General features: G+C 26.9%; 3 protein-coding genes across 3 annotated transcripts; 1 reads left to right on the top strand and 2 right to left on the bottom strand.

The window, feature by feature from the left end:
- Positions 1-2,890: 2,890 nt before the first annotated feature.
- Positions 2,891-5,010, bottom strand: LOC112690841 (transcription initiation factor TFIID subunit 3-like). The gene has a single exon (XM_025564940.1). The coding sequence runs from the start codon at positions 4,831-4,833 to the stop codon at positions 3,085-3,087; it is 1,749 nt and encodes a 582-aa protein (XP_025420725.1). The 5' UTR covers positions 4,834-5,010; the 3' UTR covers positions 2,891-3,084.
- Positions 5,011-5,152: 142 nt separating this feature from the next.
- On the top strand, positions 5,153-7,767 carry LOC112690842 (28S ribosomal protein S22, mitochondrial). Its single transcript, XM_025564941.1, has 7 exons — positions 5,153-5,417; positions 5,760-5,926; positions 6,740-6,904; positions 7,001-7,144; positions 7,203-7,432; positions 7,507-7,600; positions 7,663-7,767. Exons 1-7 carry the CDS (start codon positions 5,303-5,305, stop codon positions 7,759-7,761), a joined length of 1,014 nt encoding a protein of 337 aa, XP_025420726.1. The 5' UTR covers positions 5,153-5,302; the 3' UTR covers positions 7,762-7,767.
- Positions 7,768-7,832: 65 nt separating this feature from the next.
- Positions 7,833-10,005, bottom strand: LOC112690844 (formylglycine-generating enzyme). The gene is made up of 4 exons (XM_025564942.1): positions 9,355-10,005; positions 8,855-9,026; positions 8,154-8,334; positions 7,833-8,090 (listed from the first exon to the last, which is right to left on the bottom strand). Exons 1-4 carry the CDS (start codon positions 9,833-9,835, stop codon positions 7,935-7,937), a joined length of 990 nt encoding a protein of 329 aa, XP_025420727.1. The 5' UTR covers positions 9,836-10,005; the 3' UTR covers positions 7,833-7,934.
- Positions 10,006-10,187: the final 182 nt, after the last annotated feature.

Below are 10,187 nucleotides of genomic sequence, written 5' to 3' on the forward strand. Positions count from 1 at the left end.
CCCCCCCCCCCCGAAATTTATGGTTAGTACGACCCACGTGTGCATTTCTTTAATCTATGTATTAATTAAAACCAAACTGTCTAGTATGGGAAAAAAATGCTCTCTCCTAATTTTTAAGCAAATTATACGTCCAATTCTTACCTACGCTTGCCCGGTATGGGGTAATTGTGCATCCTCGCACATCAAAAAAATGCAAATTGTCCAAAACAAAGTCCTCAGAATAATTGCAAATGTTCCGTGGTTTGTCAGAAATCCAAATCTGCTATTGATACTTTGAATTAACTATCCGTTGATTTTTTTCCAAATATATGATGCTTAATGTCAATATTAGTAACTTTACCAGTCTCAAAAGCGTCATCAGAAAGATCGTTTTCGATATTGAAAAGATTGAAGTCGTGCTTGAGAAATAGTACAAGCGAAAATCGACTAACAGGATTATCTCATGTCAATTCATCGAAGTATTTCAATAAACACTGAAGAAGTGATAAATAATTTTGCAAATCTACCTCGAAAATTAGACTTTGTCCTGTAATTAAATTTATGTATTCTAATTTTCATGGTTATTAAAAATAAGTTAATTTATAACCTTCATTTAGTACATATTTTTTCATAACCCCCCCCCCCCCCCCCCCAACCCCCTATATACGCCATTGATTATATATACAAATGGTAGTAATAAATGGTAATAAAAAAGGTAAACATCTATTTATTGGCCAGTTCATCAATAATTTTTTCAGTTGTTATTTGTAGTATTTGTAGTTTGTTGTAATTTTTATTTATTAATAATATTGCTAAACCGTAATTTTTTTCTTCTTCGGAACGAGACCCGATAATCCACCTCCCCAAAAATATGCCACTGGCAGCAATATGAAATGAGAATATTCGGTACTACCTTAAATATTATTTTTATTAATACTGAGTGGTAATATAGGTAGGAAAGTTGTTCATTGCAATATAAAACTACAATTTTTTATAATTATTAATTTTTTTAAAAATTCTTAATAGCTCTGATGGATATAATAGGAAAACTTTAAGTTTATGTTCGACTGGTCGAAAGTGCAGATCACGTAGTGTTAAGTGTATGTAAGAGCTTCGTCGTTAAATAATGGGTGAATCACCCATTCGGGAAATAGTAATGCCGGACATTAATAATAACTTACTATTTTTTAGGATACTTAATACAATACTATAATATAATATTAATACTGTTAATGAATTTAAATTTTTTTAGAATACTAGTCAAAATTAATTAGTACAAATTACAGTTCATTTTTGTTTAAACTAAAGCCGTCAATTATACCAATACAATGAAATCGAGAAAAATAACGTAACAAATGATTTCTTAGTCAAATGACTTGTTTTTTCTCATAATTACTTGCATTATTTTAATTTTTCTCTGGGAAAAATACACAATCAATTTAATAATATCCAATCAAATTATTCACGATAGTATTTAAATAATGGTTCATCAAAAATATGTCTGACTTTTTGTTTTGAGATACCTAATGAAGTTTTCTGCATTAATAGTAAATTCTGTATGTTTAATTGATTACCTACACGATTACATAAAAACTATAGGTACTTAATAGACAATGGATATTTTCATTGCTATATTACCTAAAAATAAAAATCAGATCAGGGGTGTTTTCAAGGGGGGAATGGGGCAGTGTCTTCCCTTCATAACCTATTTCTTCTTTAGATTTTTGTTAGTTATCTATTTATTATTTATATCACACATCGAAAATACATAAAAGAACATTGTAAAACAGTGGTTCTTAACCGGTGTGCTGCGTTATAAATATATTATATATATTATTTTAATTAAAATTAAAATTACTTTGTTTGGTTGAAATTTGAATAACTACATTTACCAACATTTTGCAAAATTGGAGGGTATATTTTATCATACTCGTTTATTATTGTGATGATTAAGAGGCCCTTGAATTAATTTCTCCCAGACCCTAAAAACTCTTTGGACGGCTCTGGTTCTATTATATTTTTTATAAACATCTAGCCTTCCATTATCAGTTGTATTAACGAAAAAAACTATAAAATTGGTTTTACAATATTTTAACCAAAATAATTACATATAGAATACCATAATAAAAATAAATACTACATACTCGTATATCTAAATACCAGAACACATTAATACTTAGTGTATAATTTTTGACGGATTACACTTATTAGAGAGCTAATATTTCATCTCCGTAAATTCCTTCACCAGAACTATCTTAACAAAATGTTTCCTATTAAATTTTTATATTTTTCCAGTTATATTTCATCATCACTATTTTCTTAAAATCTTCTTTTAGTTCATCAATATAATCTTAAAATGTCCAAATATTTAGAAAGCATAACCAAATTTTAAATCAAAAATGTTGTGTATATTTTTTTTCAATTTAATTTATATTAATTTTATCTTACAGTTTACTCATTATAATTGAGTAGTTTTAGTGAAATGGACTTAATGCTCTCAATTTTGTGGAAATACAAAAAAATTTAAATATTCATCAAATCTTAACTTTTCAAAGTATCATCCATTAATGCCCTTCAGATTGTATATGCCTTTAACTTGACAGTATAAATCATATCCCTCAATTTGAACACCATCAATGAAGAACATATTTTTTTTATAAATGTTGCAACAACTACCAAATGCAATGCTTCCTAAATTGTTTGACTGATAGCATTCTTTCTCGTCACAACATTAAGCAAGATCAGATAATTTGGATTTCAAAAATAATTTTAGACCATATAATATTTTTTGGCAACATAGAAAGAAAAATACACTTTTTATTAAACTTAAGTATTTATTTGATATATTTTTTTAAATAATACAATACTTCAATTATTAAATATTTAATTTGTTCTTTCTTTTTTATATTCTTGAGATCAATTTACATCTAATGTGTTAAATTATACTTAATATTTAATGTAAATTAATAATATTGTAACATATGAGAACACAAACAATTTCATGATTAAATGTCAATTATTAGGTATATATAATCATCAGACAAACCATAATGGTATCAGTAATTTTATTTAAACAATAATAATCATAAAATTAAAAGTTAAATACTAGAATTTATTTTTTCGAGGTCTACCTCTTTTGCCTTTGGGTTGTTGTGCACGTTTTTCCAAACATTTTGGACAATACCAAACAGCACAATCTGGAGGACACTGGATACCCACACATACCCAATGATACCATACATCACATCCATCACAACCAATCATTGGGCTTCCATCATCTGGTTTAGTGCACATTGGACAAATCCATACTTGATTACCAGCTTCATCAAAGTAGAATGGTGGAGGAGGAGGAGTTTCAACAACAGGAGTTACAACTGGCTGTATTGTTTTTGTATTAAGTTTAGTTTTACTTTTTGAAATAGGAACTTTAGGAGGTGATTTAATGTCATCACATAACACATCTAGGGAAATATCTGATTTTGATTCAATGTCTACCTCAATTTCCATTGGTTCAGGTTTTGAAACTATTGTTATAATTTCTTCTGAAGGCTTATCAGGCAATAAATTTGTAATTGTTTCCATTCGAGTTCCAAGTTTAAGTTTAATTTTTGGCACTTTATTAGTACACTTGGATTTCTGTTTTTTCTTTTCTTTTGTTGTTTCTTTTTCCTTTTCTTTCTGTTTTTTCTTCTCTTTTTTCCCTTTCTTTTTGTCCTTTTTCTTTTTCTTTTGTTCCTTACGACTTACATCATTGTCTCCTTTTAATACTGGACTGGTTGGTTTTGGTGTTTTATCAATATCAGGTGTATTAACTATTTGAGAAAATGTCGATGGTATTAATCCAGGACCTTGAGGTAAAGAACCAAAAAATGAAAATTTAGGTAAAACTTCTTCCATTTTTGCTTTGTTTGTGAGATGAGCAGAAATACCTTTTTTTGGAATCTCTTCAATGACATCTACAACATCAAGTTCATTCATAATAGGCTCAATCTTGGGTTCAATAATTGGTTCTATTGGTATTAACATTTCTTCTTCCTTAGAGTTTTTTTCTTTTGATAATACTTCTGTTTTGATTTCTTTTGAGAGTAAAAGTAAATTTTCATCTTTAGAAACTTTTTGTTTTTTCTTTGTTCCCGATTTTATTTTTTTTGATTTAATTTTATTTTTTTTTAATGAAACCTTACTAGATGGTTCATTTTTAATATTAGGTAAATTACCAGTTAATTTAGAGGTTTCAAGAGGTTTGTCATTTTTAATTTCTGGAAATGGTAATAGTTTAGACTCAGCCAATCGGCCTTCTCTAGATGGAGATAAAAATCCACCAGACGTCATAACTACACTCGATATTTCTCTAAGTCGCTTATGCAGAATAACATCTTCTGGTTCTTGCTTATCATTCATTGTGCTGTTTTGAATTTCTTCTGAATCAGTGGTGTTTTCTTCTTCTTCTACTGGTTCTGCATACAAAGTCGGGAGATGTTCATGAATATGAATAGGTCTGGTAACAACTTCTCGACTTCCGGGTTTTAATGGGTTCAACACATTTTTCCCAGGTATATTTAATTTGGGTAAATTATGGGGAAATTTTACAGGTCCTGTACTTTTTACATAATTACGTAATTCAGCCAATGAAACAGATTTCTGACGAAGAGCTTTTTCAACATCTTCTATGTCAGGCACATTGCTATATGCGTGTTCTGCATATTTTTTGGATGAAATGGCCAAATCACTTATATAGCGGTGCAGGATGTCAGTCATAATTTGCATTGAAGAGTCAGTTATTGAGTGCCAACCAATATTATCGCATATTTGAGCAACAGATATTCTTAAAGTTTGTCTAATAAAGTCTTCCATAATTTTTGTTTTATTATTGATACTTATGAATTTACTTACGTGCGAAACATATTCCCTTTAGAAACTTAATTTAGTATTGTGGCGGTTAATGCATGCAAATTTAAATATTATGTTTACAATCACTATTCACAATGTTTACTTATTTCATAAACAATTACCTACTGTTATTTAATAACGTGATTTTTATCATTTAAGATCCAGTTTCTAGCGTCACTTTGAGTTTTAAATTCTAACCATGGTTGTATTACAGAATAGAATAACGTGTATGTGGTCAGTTATTTCTGATAAGGAACCATTATTATCACAATTGTAATTGAGATTAGACGCAAACAATTTATTCTGTGTAAGAAGTTGAAAACATAAGGAATCTATGGTATTATTGAAAATTATCCCTTTTATAATTATGTTCTAAGTTTTATTGTTGAAAATACCCATTTATTATTGATTAAGGTTGTTTTACCAACACAAAATGACTTCAAAACAGTTGTTTAGCTCATTTTACCGGTTTAAAAATGGTTACAAATATAGTAATAAACTTTTAAATAGTATCATTTTATCTAATTTTTCCAGCAAGTCACATGACCGTAAGTAAAGTTATAACAAAGGTTCTTCTTATATTTTTCAGTTTTATTAAACACAAACTTATACTTGTAATGTTTTAATTAATAAATTGAATTTTGTCTTGTAAAATATTCTGTTAAATTTAATAACATTTTCTTGTTATTTCCTGAACTCAAATAATGTTTAAATTGTTTATATAAAAAATAAAATTAGTATTAATTAATTATTTTGTTCCTTTTAATCAATATATTCTATGCATTATAATATGGTTATCAAAGACTGAAGTATTGATAGCTAAGATATTACTACTATAAATACTCTGACGTATACTTGATTGTAATAATTCATGGTAATTATTATTTTAGGAGAAATAACTAAAGAATTAAGTAATAAGTTTTTTGCTAAGCCTGTACAAGATATATTAGTAAAGCTTACTCATGTAAATATACAAAAAGCATTTAGAAAACGTTTTATTGGACAAGATCCTGATACTCCAATTTATAAATTTATGACTACTGCTGAAGTTGAAAAAGTAAGTTGTTTTTGTTTTTTAATAATTATATACAGTACATACAGTAGAAATCACTAAAAACATCAGTTAGAATTGGTTGAACTCTAGATCTGGGTATAAGTCCATATTATTATACATTATAATATACATTAACTATTATGGTTAGAACAAGCAAAATATTACAAACTATTCTTATAAACTATGAGTAAGTTTCTGTGATGTAATTTATAATGATGAGGCATTTTTTAATTCTGACAACAATTTTGCTTCAAGGGAAAAAATGTTTGGGTAGTAAATTATTTAATGAATGAGATAAAGTAAAACAATTCTTATGACAATTAATATGGCTAGAATTTTAATAGAAAACTAGTTATTGGATGGTTAAAGTCCTCAGTGTTTAATAGGAAATAGATCGCTGCTAGTATTCTAAGAAAGTAATAAGCATGGATGATTTCAAAATGTTTTGAGAAAATCTTGAATTTGTAAAATGAATTGCGCTGAAAATGATGGACATCTGTTCAACATACTCATTACGGTTGACACAAAAGCGAAATTGATTAAGAATTTTTTTTTTTAAATTTATATGTTTCTAATTGTTTTACTTTATTTAAATTCAATATTGATTGTTTATTATGGAGTGTATGTACAAACAATTTTAAATATAATCAAAGTATAACTATCTATTGTTTTGTATATCCTGTCTTCTGTTTGTCAAGTTATATTTGTTCTAACTGGTTACAATAAAAAAAATATATTTTAGTCCTTGAACTTTTTTTTAACAAATTTCTACTATATTTACAAATTATTTAAATAGATTTTATACTCTTAATATAGTTACAAGTTGAAGTGAAAGAAAAAGCTAAGGAAAAAATTCAAATGCCACCAATTGTACCACTCCGTACCGATTTAGGAGAAGTCTTAGAAGTTGACAGGGATATAATTGGTTTTGATAGTGCTAAATTTGTATTTACTGATATTACTTTTGGTATATCTGATAAGGTAATATATTTATTAATTAATAGAATGTATTTTGTTATTATTTTTATTTTTAATATTTAAATAATATTTTTAAATTTTCACTATACATTTATTTAGAGTCGAATAGTTGTAGTGCGGGAACCCGATGGGACATTACGAAAAGGTAATGCTAATGAACGCCATACGGTAAATCAATTATATTTTCCTCAATCAGGAAGAGAGTTAAAGCATCCAGCTATGTTTGAAGATAAAAACTTAAAGGTGGTAATATTTTAATTTATTTATATTTTCTTAACATTAATAGTCCTTTTTAACATAGCCCTTACTTGAAAATGGTGATTATGAGTTTATATTGGATCGTGCATGTTGTCAATTTGAACCAGATGACCAAAATTATCACCGTGTTGTATTCAGTACTTATCAACATGTAGATCAAACTCAAAAATATCAGATTTTAGAGTCAACGAGGCATTTAGGACCATTATTGTTCTACTTAGTTTTTAATAAAAGGCCAGATAACTTTTTAATGTATTGTCTACAAACTGAAAGGTATATTTTGTATCAATATATATATACATATATTTTGAATCCAACTATAGTTCTAAAACAAGATAAAATTTTAGATTTGATGATGTAATATTATTCATTCAATTATATTCAAAGTTAAATCAAGGAATGGGAACTGAATTAGAAAATGATCAGTTTAAAATAATTGAGGTAATTTTTTACTATAGCTAAATTAATTTAATCTGTTAAATGTATATTAATCTTTGTTCCAGAATTTTATTGATGTAGAATGTACTGAAAAAGAACGTTTAAAAGAAGCATTAAAAAGTTATATTAATAGAAATAGTGAAGTTGAATATAAATCAAATTAAATAATATGTATTGATATATTTTATTTAAACTTTATAAAAATAATACTAAAAGTAACAACCACCATAAATTAATTTAATTATTTAATGGTTTTGAAATATATTTATGTATAAAAAGTAGTTAAAAAAAGTTTTCTTTCGTTCAAAAAAATCACAGTAGTTATTAGTTTTCCAAACTATCCATCTTTTGCACATCTAAAGCCAAGATTTGATGCAGAACTATCTGGTGTATTTTGACTTCGTGCAGCACATCGATATCGGTAACAATAGTTTTTATGACACAAGTATGAACCACCTTTTTTTACTTTTTCTTTTCCATTTGAAGGACCACTCTAAATATAAAAGGTTAATAGATATTTTGATCATTTTTTAATAAGTGTTACAAAATATCTTACTGAATTTTTTGAATTTTGATCATGATATACACTCCAAAAATCATTTGTCCATTCCCAAACATTTCCTACCATATTATTAAGACCATAACCATTTTCTGGAAATGAATCTACAGGAGCAGTAGTTGCCCAACCATCTTCTGCAGTGTTTTTAAAAGGAAATTCACCTTGCCAGATATTTGTTCTATAACAAATAATAATGAGTATATAAGAAGTTTACAAAGACAATACTTGGTGTTAGTATTTAGTAATATTACAGTTAATTTACCATATAAAACATAACTTGATCGAATCACTAAAATGTTACAAATTGTTTTCTATCAAATTTATATTTTTTTTAGTAAAAATTATTGTATTAATACTTAATTTATTTATTTTATGTAATTCATCAGTTTGAATAATCTAGTAAAAAATATTGAGTGATCAAATAATAATGAACAATAAATTAGTATGTGTTAATAATAGATGGAAACCAAATAAAATAAGTGTTGATGAATCATGGTTATTTAAGATGTAGGATGTTATAAATCTATTTGAAAAAATAAAATAAAGTATTATAATGATTAATTTTGAGTTATCTCTACTTTTGTTACAACAGAAAATTCTAAGTTTCCTGGAATCAAAAATATTTTAAAAATTACATTTCCAATATGAGCTTAAGATGTTCTAAACATATATTATTAAAAAATATCAACTTAAAGTACCTATGTTTATTATTTGGAAGTAGTTTATTTCCCCAAGGATAGAGTCGGTCTTTGAGATTACCTCTACAAGCTACTTCCCATTCAGCTTCAGACGGAAGTCGTTTTCCTGCCCATGTACAATATGCTATAGCATCATTCCAACTAACATGTATAACAGGATGTTTTTTTCTATCTGAAATAAAAAAATAAGAATTATTAATATAATTTTGTAACAATTTTTCTTCGCATATTTAGATGAACACATTTTATTCAAACTGCATTATCTATGGTATAATATTCATTTAAAAAAGTTGAAACTAGATATAAAATAAATTTAGACAATTATTTACTTTAAACACTTAAATATCAGCTGACTTATAAGTTATACATTTTCATTGATTATTTTCAGATAGTTAAACAAAACTAAAAAAATTGTATACACTTAATTATATTTTTTAACAATACAACATTTATTGCCTCAATTATTATCATCATTATATGTATATAAATTCTCATGTTACCATTAATATTGGAATCTTCTCCTTCTGGATGCTTCCAGTTAGCACCTTTAACAGGAACCCACCATGGAGCATCTTTGACGGCTTTTGTTATTGATTTCAATGTTGTTTCACTGAGAAATAATTGAAATACAAACGAATCACCAAATGTTTCTGCTTCAGTTTGGTATCCAGTTATGTCAACAAATTTTTTAAATTCTGTATTGCTCACTTCATGCTTATCAATAAAATAATCATTCAAGTAAACTTGGCGGGAAGGTGATTCACCATCTGCTACAATTTCTGGTTTGTCAGTTCCAATTGTAAAATTTCCTCCTTTGATGAAAACCATGGATTCGATTGTTTCCAAATGACTTATTCTTGAGATTGTTGTACAAGCTTCCTCTTTCTTCATGTCTGTCTTAATGCGATTTATATTGCATCCACAGTCTGCATTAGAAGAAGAGGTAATTCCCAATATTGTGATAAAATAAAACATTTTCATGTTAATATTTATGTAAATTAACTATTTATGTGTAAATTTAACTAAATCTATGTTTGTTACATATTAATTGAGTAACAGTAATATAAAAAAAAAAAAAATGTTCAATTAAATATTAACTATTCATTTGAAATCTCAATTTTAAGGGGACGCATAAAATAATATAATCTGTATTATTTATATTTTATATATTTTTTTTTTTTTTTTTGTAGTTTTGATCATTGGTATGTTCGGACAACAATAAGGCGCGTTTTGCCCATATCACCGATAAGAGATTCGTTATATTTTATGTTCCATGCAATTTTTTCAAAGCAACCATAATGATAAGCAGATGAATGATTTCCATGGAATAAGA

This window comes from Sipha flava, unplaced genomic scaffold (assembly GCF_003268045.1).
Source record: "Sipha flava isolate LNK unplaced genomic scaffold, YSA_version1 522_pilon_pilon, whole genome shotgun sequence".
Classification (NCBI taxonomy): domain Eukaryota; kingdom Metazoa; phylum Arthropoda; class Insecta; order Hemiptera; family Aphididae; genus Sipha; species Sipha flava.

Bases quoted from the DNA above. Each gene is read 5' to 3' on its own strand.
- LOC112690841 (XM_025564940.1), bottom strand. From the start codon at position 4,833: ATGGAAGACTTTATTAGACAAACTTTAAGAATATCTGTTGCTCAAATA.
- LOC112690842 (XM_025564941.1), top strand. From the start codon at position 5,303: ATGACTTCAAAACAGTTGTTTAGCTCATTTTACCGGTTTAAAAATGGT. The intron at 7,145-7,202 runs GTGGTAATATTT...TTTTTAACATAG, and splicing joins TTGAAGATAAAAACTTAAAG to CCCTTACTTGAAAATGGTGA. The intron at 7,601-7,662 runs GTAATTTTTTAC...TCTTTGTTCCAG, and splicing joins ATCAGTTTAAAATAATTGAG to AATTTTATTGATGTAGAATG.
- LOC112690844 (XM_025564942.1), bottom strand. From the start codon at position 9,835: ATGAAAATGTTTTATTTTATCACAATATTGGGAATTACCTCTTCTTCT. The intron at 9,027-9,354 runs GTAACATGAGAA...TTTTTATTTCAG, and splicing joins AGAAGATTCCAATATTAATG to ATAGAAAAAAACATCCTGTT. The intron at 8,091-8,153 runs GTAAGATATTTT...TTTTATATTTAG, and splicing joins ATCAAAATTCAAAAAATTCA to AGTGGTCCTTCAAATGGAAA.